Consider the following 23926-nt stretch of genomic DNA (forward strand, 5'->3'; position numbering starts at 1 on the left):
TTTCTAGGGAATCTCCCCATTCGGCATTATTTACGTCCGGACGTTAAATTTAAGAAGTTATTACTACCGTGATATAAGTATTTATTTAAAGCCTAATACATTTGCCTTCCACACTGGGTAAATAATAGCGTGATATGAAATCGGTTATATTGTAATTATTATCGCTATCCTTGAGCCAGACCCCCGATGCACGATGGTTATAACTGAAATTTATTTCGCAACAGTAGTTTATTTCAGATCAAGTACCTACAGATGTTTTTTGTGCAGATTAAAACTACTTTGGATATCTTGAGTCAATGCTAAGTCGTCGGTTATTGAACGGTTATTTGAACACTGGTCTGTCAGATCAGTCAAATACAACACACAGATTGTCAGTAGTGTCAGTGCTTGTCATTCCCGAGATTCCTGACATATTCCTGAAGATTTCCGATGATTATAATCTGAGGTTCTAGCTTCTATATTATAGTTTAATATTAATATCAATAATTGGCAACAAGAGCAATCACTCTAGATAGTGGAAGACGTTGATAAGACTACAATTGCCCGAATCGCGATGATTTCGGCCTTGTTGTTCTTATTGTTTACTCCCTGGATATTGTGCGAGGACGAGGAGAACGTCACCTTTCCGCAAGGTATTTCTCATAAATCTTTCACTCTAAATTTTTGCTCAAAAACATTCTATGGTTTTTCAGTAATAGGTTCTCTAAATTAGGATCAATAACTCGTATGCTGCTTGATTTGTTTTTAAAATTTTCTCTTTCTTATCCCTTCTTTGATCCCACTCATTCTACCTAATATGCAATTATTTTTAGTCAGTCTTTATAGATGACATTGCAGCTTGCAGCATGATCGAACTCTTTTTCCATTTGTAGAGGTAGCATATATATTTATGCTAACTAAACTAAAATATCAGGATAGTAAATATATATTAGGTACCTAGTTATATAGTATTACTATTAATACTATACAAGTAACTGTCTAACTCCTTCAAACTTATTTTATTTATTAGGATGTAAATAATAGGATTTTCTAAAAAGGAAAATAATAAAAAATACACACAAGGGATTACACACATGCCAAAATTTCATTTGTTTTGTTTTCATTAATAATATTTCTTATTTTTACAGATGAATTCAAGTGCTCTCTTCCTGATGTGACAAGCTTGGACACCAATTTAGATGTCACAAGATTTAGATCTGACTTTTCAAAAATATCAGAGGTGAGAACTGAGAACACATATTTCTACTTTTGTTTATTGCTCATCTATATTCATAACATTCTTGGTTATTTCTTATCTCACTATTTTTATCTTGATATTACATTCCCACCATTTTTTGCAATGATGGTCAATAATGCGGTTTTTATAGGTCCATATTAAAAGCAACTTATTGTTATCAGTTAATTCAAACTAACATACTGCCATACATTGCCATTGATGTTATGGCTCTCTCTAGCTTAAGTCACTGGCCAAGTTCATTTCAGAACTTCATCAAAAACTGTTTGAGCCTGAATACATACCTACTTAACATGTTTATGTTCCTTAAATTAAAGAATTAATGGGTGCAATATTTATTTACAACATTTTCTTTCACTATTCAAATAATATACTATAGAAAATGAGTAATGTAAACAATTTGCAATAGAAATCTTGTTGTCTGGGTTTGATCTTAAACCCTTGACTACTTGTATGCAGGGCAAGTCTTCATACTACTCAACTATAACTGCTTTGAATCATAATAATAAGTCTAATCTAAAGTAAAGTTTTCTGTTACAGGTGAAGTTCCCAGGTTTAATAGGGCCTCTGAACGAGAGATTGATATGTAAAATTAAATGCATTGACGGCAATTGGGTGGGGCCTTTATGTTCTAGTACACCAGGTAAGTCAATTCTTCTATTGTAATGTTTAAAAATTATGTCTTTATTAAATGATAGCTAAATACTTCTGATTATGTTCACACTTGGTCAATTCTGTAGACAAATTTTACAGAAAACTTTTACAACTACAGCAATTTTATAATTAACTAATACACTTTGTTGCAAAAAGTCACAAACACTAGTCACATGTATAATAAGTACTGTTCATCTAAAGTAGTTGTATCAATGAGACCTCCATTCATACAATAGAATGGAACTCATTGTATTATTCTTTAGTTGCCTCGTTACATAAAATCACGATTCTTCATGATCTATCCCTTAGCCTCCTATGGACTGACAACAAACAATGTCATTTTCCAAATAATATAGTTTTGCTTAGAAGTAATGATCTACTACATACTTAATTTGATACAAAATCATTTGAAACCAATCAAGTTAACGGAAATGCCGGGAAGGGGGCCCCAGAAAGACATTCACAGATCACATTGGCAATGTCTTGAAAAAAGGTCATGTGCAAAGTACTGGTAACTGGGTATGTGAATGGGGCAAGAAAAGTTTGTAGGGATTGTACCAAGTGGCGTTCTCTGGTCTCTGTCTATGGGCCAAAAACATGATATTATGTTGAAACCAATTTCATGGCTTACAAGGTCATTATTAAGTTGATAACATAAATAAAATAGCTTCCTCATCAGTTTATTTCCTGAATATTGTGCAACATAGCTGTTCTCATTTACAATGACTATTTCAGGATTACGATTATCAAGCCATTGAAGGCTCAATTAATCGTTTGAAGAGATTCCCCTACGCTAGAAGCGTGTTTGACGACAGGGTCACGACTCACATTGCAAGTTCATTGTTAATTGACCATTATCAGGCACTCTGTGAACCTTGACATGCTATCTAACTACTTGTTTGACCCAGACAGATATAATGAGTATACCTACTATATTATAATATTACTTAAGCTACTCATTTTGATAACACTTTAGCTTTGCATATGATTAAAAAAAGTATAGGTAAATGTTGGTTGGGAATGGACCCATGCTTATTTAATGGGGTAAAACTTATTTGGTAAAAGATCAGCTTACAAAACTAATAAAAATCTTGAAATAAGTATATAGATGACTAATAAACTTTTTGATGTTCCATTTCTGTAATGCTATTAATCTTTTAACTGCCTAAATCACTGTAGTATTTGGTATATTAACAATCTAGCAATATTTGTGTCAAGTGAAGCAATGATTAACATTTAATTTTGTAACATGTCTATAATAACATTATGAAATACTCTTAAACTACTATCAATACTTAATTGCCAATAATGTTTTCAGATGGCAGATTTCAACCAATACTGAGAGAATGTTTGTATCGCAATGATCATCCTCTATTAGCAATATCGTTCAGAAATTCTTCTATAAACGTAAGTGTGACTACATACATTGTATTATGTATTTAGTTTTAACCCTTATGTTATATAATCGTTACTTGATGGCCCACTCTGGTTCAATTACATGCCAACTGCTGCTATCTCTCAAATATTATTTATAATGCCAGTTAAACCTTGGTAAATTATTTTCTTAGTAAATATAGAAAGATATTGGTTGGAACGAGCATTATATATAGCTTTTTTTCCCGGGATAAAAAGTAGCCTATGTCCTTTCACGAGTATGAAAATACCTCCACACCAAATGCATGAACAAATGGGTTCAGTAGTTTAAGCGTGATTGAATAACAGACAGACAGAGTTACTTTCGCATTTATAATATTAGTATGGAAATTATTTTCAGAAAGCCACCCATTTTCCTCACGGGTCAGTGTTAGTATCAAGATGCAAGCACTTTGGCTTGTACAAGATGAAAGGAGAGAATATACTTCGTTGTGAGAATGGCGAGTGGACCCCAAAGTTACCAGAGTGTGTACCCACTACCGTAGTCACGAACTTTACAGGTGATTACTAATTATTATTTGTTATTTTATTAAACTTTATATAGAGGGTACTGGACTTACCCCTGGTTTCTGGGGGACATTTAACGGTAGTTTATCTATTTAATAGCGTTAACTCATATAAAAAAACGCAATTGTATAGATAAACTATCGCTAAATGTACTCAGAAACCGGTGGTTAATGCCTGCCTTTTGCAGTTTGCCTCAAACCATCAGGAAAACCACCATCTTAATATTTAAATAAATCCCTAACAGACGCTATCAAAAAAACCAGCAAATGATTATTGTATCCAATACTCAATACAATTTCGTGAGACTAAAGAACAACTTTGATAATAAATACACTTTCTTCTTATGAAACCGAAGAATCAATAGGTTTTAAGATTACCTACATTTTAGAAACAAATTAAGTTTGCTCTTTCGTTCATGTAACTGTTCTTTTGTCCGATAGGTGATGCACCGCCAACCATTCAGTATACGATAGTAAGTGGTTCAGCAGTAGTTGAGCATTCGGGGGAGCTGTACGTGTACCCTGATAGTACAGTGCGATTAGACTGTGTGACGTCACGAGCACTCGGTGACCCCGACTGGAGTTGGACTCAAGCTTTAGGACAACATAGCTCAGGTATATAAACATCAGTATTTTATATATCTTGCTCAATATAATCAATCAATAAGTACATGTTGCTAAGCGAAACTTGGGAATGGCTCGACCAAACTACCTGATTACATATTTTTGACATATTAAAGGTTTATAAGTAGAACAAATAAACAGAATATTCTCGTGGTGTCAATTTACATGCTGGCGAAACCACGTGATTCAGCTTGTTACAGAATAAAGTGTGTATAGCAATAATGTCCATGGCATAGCTGTGTAATCATACCGAAAATTTGATGGTGCGCACGTTTCGTGTGTCTATAAAAATGCTGAGTGAAATCAAGCTATATAATGTGCTGGTAATATTTGCTTTGCTAATTAAAATGCCTACAATGCCTACAATGTGCGACTTTAATTTAAAAGCCCTAACTCATGGAATTAAAACAACATAAATACTTTTTAACTCACTCAAATAGCTCCTGGGGACTGTATTGAAGTTAAAGTGTGTTTTTTATCATTATGACTAAATAAAAAAAAATATGTAAAAAAAAAGAAAATGTGCTGTAGCATTTATATAATTCTAGTACCTATTTGCATATTATGAAGTCTTCCTTACAAATGTATTTTTTTTGTTCCACGTAGCATGGTCTACAGAGGAGGGAGAGAAAGAGACGCACTACAGGTTGACGTTAAACAAGATGTCGGTGCGTCACAGCGATCAGTACACGTGCACGTCGCACGCCGGTCACACTAACACCGTGCTCATTAAAGTTGTTAGTGAGTCTTGTCTTAAGCACTATAGTTCACTGTACAGCTAGAAAAACACATTTATTTATACACAGTTTTTAATAACAAAATTAAAATAAATGCCCATTAATATCCCACTGCTGGGCAAGGGTCTCTTCCCGTAATGAGGGAGGGGTTAGGCCTTGACTTTGCACACCTTCAAGAACTGCTCTTATGAACTCTCGGGCATGCAAGGATGCATCATAATGTTTTCCTTCACCGTTGGAACAAGTGATACTTATTTCGCGTATTTAAATCATTTTGTCTCTTATAAGCACTAGAGCAGGGGCTCCCAACCTTTTCTAAGCCCGGGACCACTTTTACATTATTCTTGTTAGCAGGGACCACTATGTAAGTATATTAAAAGTGTAATAATAATCCCGATAATTTAAAATTTTAAAGTCGCTCGCGGACCATATTTGGACTTCCGCGGACCACTGGTTGGGAACCACTGAACTAGAGCTTCTAGCTATCTGGCATGAATTTATGGTCCACACACTTTTTCTCCTTTCACACACCTTTAGACTGCTTACATAAAGAAGGATAAACAAATCTTATTAAAACATTTTATGTAAGCACCCTTAGCTGCCTTCATCAGCGTTTCGCCCTGCATTACGATTATAGTATTAATTTTTCATCGTAGATGTGGTGTGTCCACCGATAAGCGTATCGTCGACGCGTATTCGTCAGTTCACACAAGGCACGAGGCTCGGCCACTCGGCACACTTTAGCTGCCAGCCCGGGTACCACCTCAACGGTTCCGCAATACTTACATGTATGGGCAATGGTTAGTAAAAATATATTAAAGGTAATAAATATACAAAAAATTTAATACATAGTTTTCAGCCATACTGATTATGTTTTTATCTATACACTCAGCACCGGTTTCTTCTGTAGGTGCAGCTGGTTTTTAACACATTTATAGTTTTTTCTTAACATAGATTAATTGACACTTATTTATTAACTATTAAACAGGTCGTCTGTTATTAACATGAACAAAATTCGTAGGTCAATGGTCTTCGCTGCCGCCGACGTGTGTGGAGACATTCTGTCCGATCCTGAAGTCGCTGGGTCCCCACCTGAGTGTTGTGGAATACAACTCATCGTTCGGTGGACGCGCAATGTTCCAATGTGCGTGGGGGTACCGGCTTGTGGGGGCGCCAGGTCTCGAGTGCGAAATAGATGGGACATGGTCCGGCGAAGTACCACTTTGTTCTCGTAAGTAAGAAGTTTCCAGTATTTACAAAGAATGTTGCATATTACATTGACATAAGAGCTTCCAGTCTCGTCGGATGCAGCTGGATACCAATATTTTACAAGAAGCGACTGCCTATTGGACCTCCACAACCCAGTTGTAGTACTTGTGTAACCCAGCTGGTTACAACACAATACCCTTTGGTAAGGCTGGTTGTCAGACTTTCAAGCTTCTGACTACTGTTAACGACTTTCAAAGATCTTTGAAAATGACAGCCGATACCTACACTAATACAGTTGCGCTGCAGTTCATCACATTTACGAAATTCATTTTTGCATCACCTCCTTCTTAATTTCTATGTGTCTTTAAGCTTACCCACTACGAAAACATAGGATAATGTTCGAGCATTTAGGTGCTATGTAGGCAGAGCTTTTTGTGAATAAATCCCCTATACAACAATCTAGTTTCTGTCATTATGTCTTGTCATATTAAAAATGTAATATTTAAGTTTTTATTTTATTACTAAACACTAATAAATGCATATATCATCAAACTTTACATATACACTTTAACAATATTTGATTTTAATAGTTTGAGAATTCCCCTGAAATGAGTATTGGTTCTTAATTTATCTATGTTTTAGCAAAACAATATAAGTATACCTAAGCATCTTGTTATTTGTTTAACAGCTATCTACTGCCCGGATCCATTGGTGCCTGAGAACGGGCGACTACTGACTCAATCTTCTATAAAACATGGAATGTATCCAGTCGGGGACCTCATGATATATGCCTGCGAGGAAGGCTACGAGATCGTAGGAGAGTCCTCCATTGTGTGCACTGAAAACGGCTTCTGGTCACACCCACCGCCATTCTGTCTCCCACCATCAGAAATACGTAAAGCAGACACAATATTCGTGGAGAATACTACACTCATTCATATCGAAGAGTAAAATGTACTATTCTAAGCAATGCTATATTTCTAAGCTTACCTGTTAAGTAAACGAATTAAATTGTACATTATGAGTATTAGACCCTTCGTGTACAACGCAATATAAATCTCCTATACACGACGATTTTTACGCAGTACAAATTCATATAGGTTCGTTCAAACATGAAACATCTTGAAACATGGCGCCGACATTTGTACAAGGGGCTTATTGTTATGTTTGTATAAGTCAGCGAAATTGAAAGCACGATGGTTACTGAATTTCAGCTTTAATTATTTAATTTCATGATTATTATTTATCACTCGCTAATGCCAAAGATTTTTATATCTATTTGTGTAGTGTTTCAAATCGATGCATCTGCTAATTTATTCAAAGGCACGACATAAGTAAATAAAGTATCATATAGGTAGTCTTGTATGTTTTAATGTTCACGTTCCTGTAGTTATTAAGCTATAAAATAATGCCTAGCTGCGCGACACTGCATGTTACAGCGAGTATGATCGCGTGACCTTTACACTTCAGAGTCTTATGTCCTAGTCAACTGACTGCCACTGCGGCGCAGTGGTTAAAGTCGACAAGCCGCTAACATTGCGTCGGGAGGTCGTGGGTTCGATTCCCACAGGAAACTACTCTTAATGCGGGAGTTGTCATTAATATAAAAATAAATGCTTAGTTGACTAGGAAATAAGACCCTGAAGTCTTAGTATAACTCTGAACTCTGAATCAGTTGATTCTAATTTCCTGAACTAAACATCTGGATTAATATGCAATTGTATGGTTCTGGTCTCGTCGGCTTAAACATTCAAAGATCAATGATTATATTTCATAACAAATGTACCTATATTGAAGTAGTGGTTTCAAGAATGCTGCAAATAATTTAAAACTTACACCGTGCCTACATACGACAATTACATTCATTATTGAAAATGGCTATAGTAGCTTGACAACCGTTTTATCTTAAAAACATAAGTATAGCTGTCCTTTCAATCTTTCACATGACTTTATGTAACTCTGGGTAGTATTGTCATGGCTAACTAATGAAGCGATAATGATAAAATTTCGCCTGAACTTCTGGGGATAGACCTGAGTTTATATTCAAAAATGGCCTGTATCAGTAACTGGCAAAATGTCTACAATTTGTGTAGGATTGTTAATAATCTATTTTGTTAGAAATATATTTATAAGGTTCATTATATTATTATACCAAATGTTATGTTATAATAAAAGAAAGTGACAATGTTTAAATCATCTTTTATTTGGCACATATTATAATTCCAAGATACATTGTTCTTATTACTAAATCATTACATGAAAATACAGACTTACATATATTATCTAAATATTCAGGCGTACTCTAATAGGCCTATCAACATAGTTTCACTTTTGAGTGCCTTACAGTGGCTTGTCTAATTCATTATAATGTGAAATCTAAAAGTGTTACAGATATAAATTGAAAAGACGTTTGACAATTAGGCAAAACACATATTATATTATCAAGGGTCTATCTTACTAGACATAGGTTAGTAATACTATTACGGTTTATGGTGACTTAGTGTATACACTTGAGATTTCTATAATGAAGGGTTCTAACCCTAATAAACTCTTAATGACTAATAAAAAAATAAAATCACACATAGTGTCATATATTAGAGACAATCATATTTATAAAAAAAATAACGACAAAAGAGGCATCTAGCTCTCTTAAAATATCAATTCAGTGGTAAAACCACCCATTAATAATAGAACTAATAATAAAACCCTTTATTGAATAATTAAATAAAACAAATGCTCATTGAAATCACATCAACAACAATACTGATTACATAAGAATATATGGGCAATGGAAAAATTACATCCAAATGCCTACATATATAAAATCTGTACTAAGTGAGGTTCAAAAACCCCATCACACTGTTCCTTAATTTCAACCCAGAGATTACCTTCATAAAGAAGCTTCCCAAGAGGAGATCTGACAGGTTGTTCCTCAGTTGTACGGCAATATATAGCCACAGCTGGGCTCGCAGCAAACAATTTAGTCATAACAGGTACAACACTGTCATTATCGTATTCTTCTTCTATTCCCATATCAATGAGTTTGACCAATACCTTGGTAGGAGTGGTTCTGGCCAAGACGAGGGCACGCTCATATGTGCCAGTGTTACGGAATTTTACAGCCGAAGTTAGAGAACCATTTATAGCTTCATCAATATTTTGCTCTGGCTGCAAGCTACAATATTCACTGAAGAAGGTTTTGTCGGTCACATACTTCTCATATGCATCAGCTTGTGCTACATAGAATTTGTGCGCACTTTCACTATGGAGTACCTTGACATATAGTCTTTGACCAACCTTATATCTTGTAAAATTAAAAGGGTATATTGGTGCAGTCGGAATGTAAGCTTTATATAGGGGTACTCCAATAGTCGTCATTTGTGTCACTTTTATCATAGCAAGCTTTTGTGCAAGATCACCGTATACAGTTGCCAACTTCACTAAATATTTATTAGTAAGTTTTGTTACTACCTCCAAAGCACAAGCAGCTCGCACATAACGTTTCATTATAGGAACAACATTTGGATGAAACTCTTCAGCATTTTCTCTTGGGTGACAAAAATCTAGTGCACATGGTATTGCTAATGGTGGGAAATACTCATCCGAATACGGAAGATAAATGTTGTCTAAGCTCCTCAGCCAATCCTGACATCCATAGTCTATAGCCAAAATCCGAGAGTGTATTCCAGATCCTTCGCGTTTCCATTCCAAAATCTCACCTCTCACTAGTTTCCTTACAATGTCAGATTTGTAAACAACATGCTTGAATTTAATAATGTCTTCTTCAGTAAAGGCCCTTCCTGCATTCACCAGTTTCTCGTCATCCCGTAAAGTTTTGAAGAGACGTACATAAAAATCATGAGGTCCATTGATATGGGTCACCTTTACCTTGTATACCGCAGTACTACTTAGAACTGGGATCTCTGGCTGAAGGCGTCTCCTGTAGTAATATAATGTTGGAGCAAATGCCATTGTGATTACGATTCAGCTGCAGCTGTGCAAAATTTACCAGCAGCTGCTGATCTGACTCCGAAGTATATAATTATATCTCGACAATCAGACGACAAGTAGGTAGGTACGTGCAAATTAAACGATTTTAATGACTGCTAGGCTGCATTGTATATAAGAGAACAGCATTCTTGTATAGTACTGACCTTTCAATGCTAATAATGGTCGGTGGGTCGCACCCTCGCGGTTTATAGAGGTGGTCGGCTTGAGACAACCAAATCAATTATTTGTACAATTTATAGTTGTTACGATATCTTTGAGGTAATAATCGAATTCTCGATGGTATACGTAATGAAATTATGTAAATGTAGCTCACAATGCAAATTTATTGCATTAAATTAACCGGTTCAAGGAAATCGGAGAATGAACGCCAAACAATATGTCCGTCGCTCTCTCAATTAATAAATGTAGCAATGAGCTTAAGCGACCCACTCAAATTCGATCAATAGTTTACAGTGTTGCCATTTCAGAAAATTCCCACTTACTAGGTCTACCGTCTATGTGTTGTAAAGTCAGCACTGTTCCAAAGTATTGTAGTAACACATAAAACGTATAATGTATGCATAATAATACAATATCAGTAGATTTTAATACAATGCTCTTGTATGGATCCCCATGAGAAGATGTATGCACTTATGGGATTAAATTGCGTACCTATATCTATTCAGAATGTTAGACAGACGATTGTCCTACCGAATTTGAATGATGATCGTTCAAATGAATGAGTTATTCAACTGCTCAGAAGTTCAGAACTTCTTTACTTCATACTTTTTATGTGCCATAAGCACTAGGGCTTCCAATTCCACACGTAATTATCAATCTCGCGGGATCGATCTAAATAGATAACAGTGAACAAACGCGCACATTGTATTTGTATATAAGACATGACGTAATTTCAATAAATTAAACAAAATAACTCTCAAATTAATGAAGTTTTAATATTAATATGAAATCAATTCAATCGCACTGTTTATTTATTACAGAAAACGGAAAAAGTACCCTTAGTGGTTTGTTTACTGTAAAATTATGTAGTTTTACTATTGTCTAATGATATTTACAATAATTTACATAATTGTTAGACGGAATTCGCAATACTGATGCCGATCGACAGTCTGTAAACAGTCAAGTGTCAGTGTCAACTAAACAAACCCTCGCGGCTTCGGTGTCATTTCATTTGTCAACCAAGCAACGGTATCAACACTTGGCCTGGTCATTTGCGGTTGAAAACACTGTTTTCATTGATTAAGTCGAAAGGGCTTTAGTAAAACACTACTATTCTCATGACGACATATTTTTTTTATAGATATGTATAAGATGTCCCGAATTTTATTGCTGTTATTAAGTATATTTATATCTTATTTTGATCCTAGCGATGGAGTTACTGTAGTAGAATCTCTCAAAGTACCGACGGTGGAAATATCTGTGTTAGTACGTAATAAAGCGCATACATTGCCATATTTCTTGACTTGTTTGCATAACTTGGATTATCCCAAAGATCGTTTGCATTTATGGTAAGTCAATTTTCATCGTTTTATTAGTTACCTTCGGGAAGTGTGCCACTATTTCACAGCTACCATTATGCATTACCTACCGATAATGACGTGTCCGGAAACTAGGAATAAGTTTGGCGTTATAATGATAACTTGTTAGTTATTTTAAAAGTAATGACTAGCAGATAGAATAAAAAATATTATAATTTTATTGTCATAAAAAATCTTTGGATGTATAACATTAATGCTTCAGCATGCAACTTAAGGGTTAAGTTCAAGCATTCAGTGCTTAAAAGTTTCAAGGACCACTCTTAGAAACGGGATGTCAGTAAAGCACCTGGTTTGGGACTCTTTTGACAATACTGCTAACTACATTTGACAATATTGCTAACTACTATATTTTATTTCAGGTTTTATAGCGACTTCAATGAAGATAAAAGTGTAGAGATTATTGAAAAATGGGCTCATAATTACAGTGAACCTTATAATGGTGTTTACATCAACTACAATAGTTCTAGTGGACCATTACATAGTGATGAAAAGAGTTCTGTCCACTGGAGTCCAGAACGTTTTAAACATGTTATACAGTTAAGAGAGGAAGCTCTAGAATTTTCTAGAAAAATGTGGGCTGATTACCTTTTTGTGAGTGTTAAATTGATTATTTTTTAAACCTAGCACTAAAACTATGTAACATTGTTAAGCCCTTAGTTAATTCAACAACTTCTTTCTAATAATATAACTGACACTTTAGATTCTTTGTCATGTTCTAAATTGGCACCCATGACTGGGACCCAAATAAAAGAGATTTTTGTTTTACAGATGGTGGATGCAGATGTGTTTCTTACTAATCCATCTACTCTTAAAATTTTGGTTCAGAAAGAGTTGGATGTAGCTGCTCCCATGCTGGTGTCTGATGGATTATATTCTAACTTCTGGTTAGACTCTCTGTTAATGCATGCCAACATATCTACTCAAGGTGCTTTAGTGCTTATCTTATACCTTATTTCATATAAGCTCAGTTTCACAACTTCTGAATAAATTTCATGTAGCATAATTTAATATGTAATTTTGACAGCCTGCTGTTTGTATACATAACATTTCTATTCATAAGGTGTGAAAGGGGCCCCAAAAGTTTAATTACTGAGTAATCATTTAAATACCCTGCTGACTGAGTGTCTAATTCATATAATATGTCAGTTTACAAAGATAAAGCATGTATATTTTATTAGTGTGTGTTTTAAGTAGGCTAAGCTCATTATTAAGTGCTTCCTCTATGTTCTGTTTGTTTTAAGTATGTAGGAAGTTATCATAAACTTAATTTATTTTCCTAAAAAGGTGATCAAATGATGCAGAAACAAAGTATTAATTGAGTAACTGATGATGAATAACTTGAGAGTTACTTAAGATAGTAGAACTAAGTATTTATTTGTAAAGTCAATAGCACTCTCTATCATAGTTTGAGTATTATGTGCAATTATTATAACAAAGTTAATTTAATTTAAATTAAGCTGCAATATTTATGGCTTGTCTAAAATATGGCCTAGTCTGTGCCTTTCCACCAGAGATATGCTACTCTATGTTTCTATGGATATGTTTGATATCCACCAATCATATTCAATGATGCATATTACTTAGTGACGCTGGAAACAGGTTCAGCTAAGATATGTTTTTTATATGGAATATTATTTATGGTGCATGCTATGGATGCATGCTATTAATTTGTGATGCATTGCATTATTGATGTGTGCTATTAAGTCGGACCGCGCCGCCCTCGCCGCCCTTGCCGCTTCCCTTCTATAGATACCTGGCATAGCTCGAGCTACGCATCTTCCTCGTAGAGCTCCTTTGCGGCGGCGCAATTTTATAGCACATCTTACTCGCACGGATGCATAGCTTAGTATTGGTGTAAACTGTCACACAGTTTAATAGCTTAACTATAACATCCTAACAGCATAGCCGCATACCACATCTTTGGTGGAAAGGCACTCCTAGGCACATATATATACATTACACTACAGACGTCGTCAAAGTGCTCTATAATAACAGCGACTACGCTTGTAGAAACTTCTGCCAACATTTTGATTTCATTGGGGCTTAATGTTCATAGTCATGTTTAAATGGTGCTTCACCCGGGTACCATAAAAAGGTGATACAATTCATTCATGTGCCCTCTCTCCCACATGCTCTCCTTGGGTCCGCATATGTATTGCAGTAGTAGTATTATAATAGTACTAGCTGACCCGCGCAACTTTGCTTGCGTCCAATAAGAGAGAATGGGTGAAATTTTCCCCGTTTTTGTAACATTAATTACTGGTACTCTGCTCCTTTTGGTCGTAGCGTGATGATATATAGCCTATGTCCTTTCTCGGGTATCAAAATATCTCCATACCAAATTTCATGCAAATTGGTTCAGTAGTTTAGGCGTGGTTGAGTAGCAGACAGACAGACAGAGAGAGTTACTTTCGCATTTATAATATTAGTATGGATGTATTATGGTCGGCACTGAAGTAATTCGTTATATTTAGTACGCCGCGTTAATGATTTTATCAGCTATTCCGCGTCTGGGTTTGTTATCAGCTGCTTGTTATTAATAAGAAAATAATTATGACTACTAGCAGATTTTTTGTCGGGTTGTTTAATAATTTAAGTGTATTAGATTGATTAAGTTAAGTTGATATATCCGTAACTAAATTTTGATCGCTACTTTGTCCAAGTGGATATTTCGGATATTTTTATACATACATAATTTTTGGGATAATATACTTATGAATACTAATCTTGCTTCGAAATATTTATTTTACAATAATAGTCCTTAGGTGCGTACCTACTTTGAAAACTGCTTTCAAGAACATTGAAACATGCAGACTAACCTTGCCGACTGCGAAATGAAGCATGGAGTAGTTAATATATGTTGCAAGTTTAGCTATGTTTTTTTAAGTTCAAAATAACATGTGATTGTAAGCTAGTGGCTACAGACACTGTTTAATTAATGTGCTTACTACTGCTTACGCAGGGTTCACTTGAATAGGTACTTTACTTGGATATTTTTTATATAATAAATAGAGGATAATGTCTATTAAATTCAGGTGCGGGATGACCGAGCGTTATTATTACAAAAGGACTGATGACTATCAACCTATACAAAGCAGGGAGACCATTGGCTGTTTCAATGTTCCGATGGTACACACAGCTGTGCTCATACACTTGAGAACTAAGGTCTCTGATCAATTGACGTACAATCCGAAGAAGATCCGGAATTATGATGGACCTCAAGATGATATTATCGCATTCGCCTTGAATGCTAAACAAAATGGTAAGTTATTTCGACTTGGTTATACATCATTTTGTAGGTTAGATAAATCTAGCGGCCCGCTTCTTTTATTCTTCGTCCGGATTGTGTCGGGTTATCATTATCAGATTATATTCCTACATTAAAACCCTCGGGAATAGTTCTACCTGCTGGTGAAATCCACATAAAAATTAATTTGGTACACTTTTTGGATTATCGCTTACAGATAGACAGACATTGCTGGCGACTCTGTCTCACCCTCGGTTTCTGAGGTACATTTAGCGGTAGTTTATCTATTCAATAGCATTTAAACTCATATAAAAAAATGCAATGTAAATGTAAATGTACCTCAGAAACAGGGCATCAGTGATTCATAATTTAAGGCGGAATAATTATTTACTTTTGAATAAATCAAGTTCCAAAGTCATTCACCGGATTAATTACGTAATAAAATTGTATATAACCAGGTGTGACGTTAAACGTATGTAACGACGAGCTGTTCGGCTTCCTACCGGTCCCTCTAGAAGACAATGACGAGCCGGAGACCGACATGGAACAAATTATCAATATAAAGTTAGAAGCTATCAGCAGAGGCAGTCCCATACCTGTCGACAAGTTCTTCAGCGACTATCTGCTGTACCCTGATTGGTGGAAGTATGGTTGTTCGGAAATATACATGATTAATCTTGAGAGGCGATCAGAACGAAGGCATTTGATGGAGTTGAGTTTCAAAGAGCTCGGTATGGAGGTGACTCTTTTTGAAGCTGTTGATGGGAAGTAAGTTATCCGTGGTACATTTAATCATTAAGAGGGCTTAATAAGATGAAACAGCATTGAACTGTAATTATCTTTTCCTTTGTATTTAATTATTTACTTAATGTTCCTTCTTTTAGGAATTTGGACATGGACAATTTGAAAGAACACGGCATTACCCTTATGCCAGGCTACGAAGACCCGTATCATAAAAGGTAGATTTTATTATATTTACCATCTTGATAAACCACATTATTTCAGCTCTATGCCATGATAAAGCTTTGTTTAATAGACCATGATGATTTTAAATGATTTACAGTTTAACAAATTAACGTAAGTAGGTAACTACATAGCAATTTGATTATTTCTGATTAGTTAGATGTGTTTGCCCATAATTCTTGAGGTAAACCGTGTCTTTTGTATAGTATAACTAAAATTTCTAGGCACTTGAACTCTAGTAACTGTAGGCGGGTTCAAGGAGAGCGAGTGGGTACGCGTCTCCCCTCCGGAACAGTCTGATTTACATCACTGCGACACGATACGAGGGTGAAGCTCAAAGTATTCAGTACTTAGTTTATGTCTCCCTTTATAAATCTATACTAATATTATAAAGCTGAAGAGTTTGTTTGAACGCGCTAATAAAGTGTTAGATAACCCATTTATTGAGACAGGCTATAGGCTATATATCATCACGCTACGATTAATAGGAGCAGAGTATCAGTAAAAAATGTAACAAAAACGGAGAAAGTTTTGACCTATTATCTTAGGTGACGCAAGCGAAGTTGCGCGTGTCAGCTAGTAAATAGATAAAATACAAAATCGCCAGGAATATTGTCCATCAACTTAGTAAAGAACCTTGTATGCAAGGATCGCGGCTAGAGGTGATATACAACATTTTAATTTTTTAACATTAGTGACCGGTAGGCTTATAATGCACGGTAGCGTGTTTCATACAGCTGTTTTATTTTTAACCTACACAGAATTATTAATTATACTCACAATATCACAATTTCGCTGTGTTTTTTTGAATTTCGTGATCTTCATTAAATATGCTATTAATCGTAAAACAAATTTATGCACAAAACATTATTAATTTCATAAAAAAAGTTAAGTTTTAGTGAGTCATGGTTCACAAAAATATCGTTAGTTAACTTTGACGCTTCATATTGAAAAAAAAATGTATTACACTACCCTTGGTAAGTTATTTCAAAAGATGGCGCATTTCATTCGGTTTTGTCGCCCGACTGGCCCGATTAATAACAAGCTGAATATGTGCGTAGCAAACCTCACTGTTAGTTGATGATACCTACAGTAGCAGTAAAATTAAACTTTTAATTACAGACCAATGAAAGCCGGTGAAGTCGGCTGCTTTCTAAGTCACTATTACATCTGGGAAGAGGTGAGTATATGTAATTTACCCGCTAATAATATGTTTTGATAGAAATATAAGCGCAGGCCTGGGTTGTACTTGTTTCAAATAGCATTTGTTACAAACAAGATAGCTGATAGGTTTATTTTTCTAGCAGTTATGATCTGTCCGTTTTTTTCTGCTGCTATCATAAGAATATAATATTATGTAATTGTTATTTTACTTAGAGAAATGTCAGTAATGCTTACTGCTGTCCCATTATACTACCTTGAATAAGTCTCCCAAACTCTTATCACTTTGTCTAGCAGATAGGTTAACCGACGGTTATCCTTAAGCCTAGATTCTGGTATTTCATGACGTAAATTTGTAGTGTTTTCTATGACTATGTATGTAGCGGTAATAAAACTGTGTTTTGTTTGTTTAGATTGTGGACAAACGTCATGCAATAACTCTGATCTTAGAGGACGACATACACTTTGTGCCGTACTTCCGTAATCGTTTCCTGCAGCTCATGCGGGAGATACAAGAACTCGACTGGGATTTAGTGTAAGTACCACTACTATTAATAAACTTTATTGTCAATGTTTTTGAGTATGTGTTGAGTATGTCTGTTACACTTTCAAGCAAAATGTACTTTAACATTTTTATGTAATTTACCAAACACATAGATTTGGTATTTTTCAAATCGAGAGAACTTGTTACGCGAACAAAGTTTCGGCTAAAGGTTAAAGTAAATGTAGGCTCTTATTCTTCTGCTATGTTGCAATAAGTATGACCTTGTATTTTAAAAATATTTAAAGAAAGTTGACAAATCATAACTGACACCACTTAAATCATCTGGAAAAGATGTAAACAGGCCAATGACTGGCTGAACGATCAACAGTACAGCAAAAAAAATCCTGTTTAAATGTTTACGAATTTAAATGATTGCCTATTATATACTCTACTATGATCGGTTTGCTGCACTTACCCCCGGTTTCCGAGGTACATTTAGCGGTAGTTTAGCGTTATTTTATATGAGTTTAAACGCTATTGAATAGATAAACTACCGCTAAATGTACACAGAAACCGGGCATTAGAGTTCTAGTCTAGTTAAGCTCCACAAGATAAAATTCCTTAACGAACCACAGTACAGGCATATGTACTTACTCAACTGCACAGAATTAAAACACGTATTCAATTAGGATGTTTCATTAGTTCAAGCAGATTTGGCTCAGGACTAGTGATCTCTGGTAAGACAGCGCGCCGTGACACGTAATCAGTGGTTTCAAGTATGATGGTGTTTCGTGTCTGTCTTTTTTTCGTTTGTAAGTTTGTAAAGGACTTCTTGCCTATACTCAGGCCGTTACAAACGTGCGAACAATTACATAATCAAAATAATCATATGAATGTGACAATGTGTAAGTGCGAGCGAGAGACTTCTAAAAAATTAAATGGCTTGATTACGTTTGAAATGACCCGATTATAGCATTTTATGCAAATGCTCCAAAGTTATTCTTAATGCGGAAGTTGGCACATTCAAAGAGAGTAAAAATTCACCATAAACATAAGCGATATCAATGAATTCCAGTTACATCGGTCGCAAGATCTTGCTGGACGACGCGGAGGAGTACGCGACTGCTCACACGACGAAGCCGCTGTATTCGTACTGGACTCTGGGCTACTTGATCTCGGAGCGAGGGGCTCGCAAGCTGCTGAGCGCACGCCCGCTCGACAAAGTCCTGCCCGTCGACGAGTTCCTGCCCATCATGTTTGACCAGCATCCCAAGTATGTATTATTTATTTTCGTTTAACGTTTTTCCGTTGTCGTTAAAACTGTTCGTGATTCAGTGACATTTAAAGAAAATAACCTTTACCATACTGTTATGACTCGCACGTCAATCACTAAAGTTATTATTAGGGAATATTTATTTTAGTATGTCGCTGATCTTGGCCCTATGGATGATATACATATTTCTAATTTCCGTAGATATTTTTATGTACCACACGAAGGTGTGTTCAGCTCAAATATCGTTAACGATCTTAACATTGATGAAGTGTTTTTTTTTTGCGAAAATTTACTCTCAGCTAATTGTAGGAAAACTGGAATTGTTAATTGGCTAATTAAAATAAAGACATTATTACCATTAAACATTTCAATATCAATTCAAAGTTCAGTTCGTAATATTACGTCGCAATACATAAAAATCCATACTTCCATACTAATATTATAAATGCGAAAGTAACTCTGTCTGTCTGTCTGTCTGTCTGTCTGTCTGCTACTCAATCACGCCTAAACTACTGAACCAATTTGCATGAAATTTGGTATGGAGATATTTTGATACCCGAGAAAGGACATAGGCTACTTTTCACCCCGGGAAAATGACGCATTTCCCGGGAAAATTCAGTTGGCGAATTAAGTCGCGAATAATCAATATTATAATGACATTAAATTAACAAAATTCCGTTGTCATGGCAACTGTTTTAATGGCGGATATGCCTTAGCGCGACTTCGTTATATAAGGAGATATTTAAAAAAAAATTGATATATTTTTCGTGAAAAAAAGGCATATTTTATACTAGCTGACCCGTGCGGCTCCGCTCGCGTGAATGATTTTTTTTTACTAATACAAAGCTTAATTATTCCTTAACAACAAAATATGCTTTTTTTCACGAAAATTATTCTTAAAATTATTTATATCACATATAACTCGCGCTAAAGCATATCCGCCATTAAAACTGTTGCCATGACAACGGAATTTTGTTAATTCAATGTCATTATTATATTATAATAGCCGATGGATGAGGGCGGCCCAGGACCGGTCCTATTGGCGCTCGATGGGGGAGGCCTTTGTCCAGCAGTGGACGATTCCCGGCTGAGATGATGATGATGATGATGATGATGATGATAATATTGATTATTCGCGACTTCGGTGGCGAAACCTGAATTTTCCCGGGAAATGCGTCATTTTCCCGGGGTTTACCCCGGGAAAATGTAGCCTATGTCCTTTCTCGGGTATCAAACTATCTCCATACCAAATTTCATACAAATTGGTTCAGTAGTTTAGGCGTGATTGAGTAGCAGACAGACAGACAGACAGACAGAGTTACTTTCGCATTTATAATATTAGTATGGATCATCACGCTACGACCAATAGGAGCAGAGTAATAGTAAAAAGTGTTAAAAAAAGGTGAAAAATTCTGACCCATTCTCTCTTATGTGACGCAAACGAAGTTGCGCAGGTCAGCTAGTAAAATATAACTTACTATTTTGTGATCGGTATTATGATTGGTGATTTCTATGATAATTTTAAATGATCTCCTTTGACACGAAGATCGAACAAAATTCAAGATTTGTTGTACGAATATTACCTAGACGTTTAAAGGTAAACAAGTTTATTTTTGTTTGTTTATTTGTAAAGGGAAATATTGGAAACTACAGACCATTCGTGTAAAGAGGCACAAAGGTGCACCACAAGAAACCTACTACAGTATAGGTACACGCAGATAACATCGATCGAGAAAAAAACTAGTAGAAAAAGGATTTTAACTAAACATCACTTTTATATACTTGAAATATGAAAATAAATAAAATTAATTAAATATATTTATTCTCGTTAATATTGTTTCAGTGCTAGTTGGAAGGCTCACTTTCCTAATCGTAATATGTTGGCGTATTCAGCGGCGCCGCTGCTCATCCACCCGACACACTACACCGGCCAGGAAGGGTACATCAGTGACACCGAGGATTCTGACATCGTCATAGATACGCCACTACATCTACACGATAACAACGAACTATGAACTGATTGCTTAACAACTAACGTTCATGACGTGTTTTAGTAAAATGTTTTAAATACTATAATATAAATACCTGTAGTTTATAAAACCATAGGTTCCCGAAATAACCCTGTGCTCTTATACATGATGGTTACCTTTTTAGGGACCCGTACTGAAAGGATAAAACGGGATCCCTGTTACTAAGACTTCGCTGTCTGTCTGTCACCAGGCTGTGTCTCATGAAACGTGAAATTTTCACAGATGTATTTCTGTTATCGCTTTAACAGAAATACTACAAATGAGAATAATATAAATATGTATTTACGGGTGCTTCCATACAACAAACGTATTTTTTAAAAATAATTTATACAGGTCGGTTTTTTAATTATTATTTCTTGTTTGTCTTTGGACTGGCAACCGCCCTCCATGATTAGCATAGCAACTACTTGGAGCGGTGTCGCCTCCGTTGGGAACCTATGGTTTATAAACTTTAAACTAACCAATATAATTTAGCGTCAATGACTAGTGTCTACTGCTCGATTTGCGACTTGGCTACGAAGTAGCGTTATTAAGCATCTATTAGACATATTATATTTAGTTAGTTGAATTTTATTATTTCCAAAGATTATTTCTACGTCAATTTAGAGTTGCATCGGTTATTAAATTAGCTTACTGGTTGCCATAATTACTGCCATTCTATATAAAAATATCAAATATGTTTTGTTATTAAGCAAACTGAATAATTATAAGACTAAAATGTTTTATCGGCTATATTGTTTCCAAAGAAAAAAATACACTCTGAACATAATGTAATACTTAATTGAAAATATTTAAATCTTAACTGGTTAAACTGTTTATTGCTTTTCCGCTCTATAATTGTACGATTTGAATACTGTCTGATTACTCTTATGTACTTGTTAAAGCATTCGTAATTATACTACATTTTATTACCATTCTGATCTCCATTTGAGTAACATAAAAAGTATAATAAGCTGGCAGCTCAAATACATTAATTTAACATGTTTATGTGCAACAGTCTACACTTACTTTCTAATTGCAAGACGAGCGGGCATATTTTAGCTTCGTTCATAAATTCCTTTTGTTATCAGTTGATCGTTGACGGACATTGTGTGGCGTCAAGTGGAAAGTCTCGTCACGCCGTGTTCATGCGTCTATCGCGTCCATAACATAGTTGGCACATGTCAGCGATCACGCATCAATGTCGCGCATCCATTGTCGCATACCTACATTCATTATATAAATAAATACGCACAAATTTGTTCCTTTGTAGGTCTTTATTTACGACCATTCTTGAGAAAGGCTATTATTTTCAATTAAAAAAGAATGTTTTAGTGTTTTAGTCCTTTAGTCAGAATGAGAAATAAACGTGTTATAGCATTACTATTATTTACAATACTTTTGATGGTTATTTTGTCACTTATTCGCGTATGGGATACTGTTTTCTATCTATTATGACTGCATTTAGTTTATTAATAGCGAGTGGACAAAGCCGAAAGATTGGCTAGTTTATCCTTGCATTAATTACATACAAATTGATTGGCAACGTCTTAGGTGGATTTGATTTAAAGAGCGCTAATATATTCTCAATAACCATGATACGTTTTAATGTTCATATTGACATATTATTATGTGATATGAACAAAATTATAACCTTTGCACACACGGGAACTGTTAAATGCGTGAGAAATAACAACTTTAAACAACATTTTGATATTAAAGCACTATTAATGAACTGTCGAATGTTGTTGTAATATCACACTTATATACATTTATATTTCGCAACAATGTAATAAATAGTAAATGTACCTCATATATTAATATTGTCATATCAATAATGTTTTGAAAACCCAAATATTTTCTATTTTTCCTGTGTCAAAAATAAATGAAATAATATGTTGGGTCATCGTACACTTAAATGAGGAAACGGAAAATTAATATTACTATATAATACTAATATTAAAATATAGTGCATTATGTAATATATAAAATTTTTGTATACTATCATGCATTTATTGTGTTTAGGTAACATAATGTTTAGAACTGTAAGATATTCTAAAATACGTTTGTATTAACAATGACTATTATCTGCGTTATAGCTATGCCTTTATTAACACCAAGTACATAGGAGATGTACCGGCGTCACTCCCATAACAATTTACGTGTAATGTATTATTCATATTTAATATAAGAAAATAGAATAATATTCGCATGTGCAGAATGATAGTTACATTTCAGTGCTATTAGTGCTTTGATTACTTATTTAATTTGATCGATAATTATGAGTGCTATACAAATTGTTTTTTTATTACTTACGAAAGTCTATGATTTATTAATATTACCACGAATGTAGGTATGTAAAAGTTATATTTTATGATGTTATTTCTTAGAAACTATTACGATATATTTTTATAAAATAATGTGCCATAAAAATATGTTCCTATTTTTGAAAATATTATATTATTATTCTTACTCGTAATAAACAACTATATCAATAATTATCTTTCATTCTAGTTGAATCCTGTAACCATAGCGATTGGTTTTTATAACAAATCGCAATATGTCGTCGGAATTTTTATTTTGTTTTTTTAACCGCGTATTACAAAGCCTTCTATTGGGTTTTAAAAGCAATGAGGAAAATTTTAAGATACATCCAGTTTCGAAGAGCGTGTGTGTAGCCACATGTGAGTGTCGCAAGTGTGCGCACGATCTCGCGTTGAACGAAGTGAGTGCGTTGTTGAGGGAGCACTACAGTGACATGGGCACGAGCTTGGAGACGCTGCAGAGCTTGCTCGACGCCTTCACCCAACAGCTTGGCGAGCCGGTGGAGTTGTGCGAGCCG

General features: G+C 35.0%; 3 protein-coding genes across 4 annotated transcripts; 2 read left to right on the plus strand and 1 right to left on the minus strand.

The window, feature by feature from the left end:
* Positions 1–355: 355 nt before the first annotated feature.
* Positions 356–8576, plus strand: hig (locomotion-related protein hikaru genki). Of its 2 annotated transcripts, XM_076134667.1 has the most exons (10): positions 356–632; positions 1128–1219; positions 1775–1877; positions 3207–3295; positions 3663–3822; positions 4270–4443; positions 5059–5193; positions 5846–5989; positions 6211–6420; positions 7087–8576. In XM_076134667.1, exons 1-10 carry the CDS (start codon positions 554–556, stop codon positions 7347–7349), a joined length of 1449 nt encoding a protein of 482 aa, XP_075990782.1. In that variant the 5' UTR covers positions 356–553; the 3' UTR covers positions 7350–8576. The 2 variants fall into 2 exon arrangements, with proteins under 2 accessions (XP_075990782.1, XP_075990783.1); XM_076134668.1 differs by lacking the exons at positions 356–632; positions 1128–1219; positions 1775–1877 and adding an exon at positions 2656–2809.
* Positions 8577–8580: 4 nt separating this feature from the next.
* Positions 8581–10846, minus strand: LOC142986265 (uncharacterized). Its single transcript, XM_076134669.1, has one exon. The coding sequence runs from the start codon at positions 10368–10370 to the stop codon at positions 9210–9212; it is 1161 nt and encodes a 386-aa protein (XP_075990784.1). The 5' UTR covers positions 10371–10846; the 3' UTR covers positions 8581–9209.
* A 737-nt stretch (positions 10847–11583) lies between these two features.
* On the plus strand, positions 11584–23548 carry LOC142986443 (glycosyltransferase 25 family member). Its single transcript, XM_076134953.1, has 10 exons — positions 11584–11917; positions 12307–12538; positions 12716–12831; positions 14983–15209; positions 15653–15962; positions 16079–16153; positions 17280–17337; positions 17732–17853; positions 18878–19075; positions 20919–23548. Exons 1-10 carry the CDS (start codon positions 11712–11714, stop codon positions 21088–21090), a joined length of 1716 nt encoding a protein of 571 aa, XP_075991068.1. The 5' UTR covers positions 11584–11711; the 3' UTR covers positions 21091–23548.
* Positions 23549–23926: the final 378 nt, after the last annotated feature.

This window comes from Anticarsia gemmatalis, chromosome Z, assembly GCF_050436995.1.
Source record: "Anticarsia gemmatalis isolate Benzon Research Colony breed Stoneville strain chromosome Z, ilAntGemm2 primary, whole genome shotgun sequence".
Lineage (NCBI taxonomy): Eukaryota > Metazoa > Arthropoda > Insecta > Lepidoptera > Erebidae > Anticarsia > Anticarsia gemmatalis.

Excerpts from the sequence above, each read along its gene's own strand:
- hig (XM_076134667.1), top strand. The coding sequence starts at position 554 with ATGATTTCGGCCTTGTTGTTCTTATTGTTTACTCCCTGGATATTGTGC. Across the intron at positions 5,194-5,845 it reads CGTGCTCATTAAAGTTGTTA|ATGTGGTGTGTCCACCGATA; the intron begins GTGAGTCTTGTC and ends TTTTCATCGTAG. Across the intron at positions 6,421-7,086 it reads CGAAGTACCACTTTGTTCTC|CTATCTACTGCCCGGATCCA; the intron begins GTAAGTAAGAAG and ends TTTGTTTAACAG.
- LOC142986443 (XM_076134953.1), top strand. The coding sequence starts at position 11,712 with ATGTATAAGATGTCCCGAATTTTATTGCTGTTATTAAGTATATTTATA. Across the intron at positions 12,539-12,715 it reads TGTGGGCTGATTACCTTTTT|ATGGTGGATGCAGATGTGTT; the intron begins GTGAGTGTTAAA and ends TTTGTTTTACAG. Across the intron at positions 15,963-16,078 it reads TTTGAAGCTGTTGATGGGAA|GAATTTGGACATGGACAATT; the intron begins GTAAGTTATCCG and ends TCCTTCTTTTAG.
- LOC142986265 (XM_076134669.1), bottom strand. The coding sequence starts at position 10,370 with ATGGCATTTGCTCCAACATTATATTACTACAGGAGACGCCTTCAGCCA.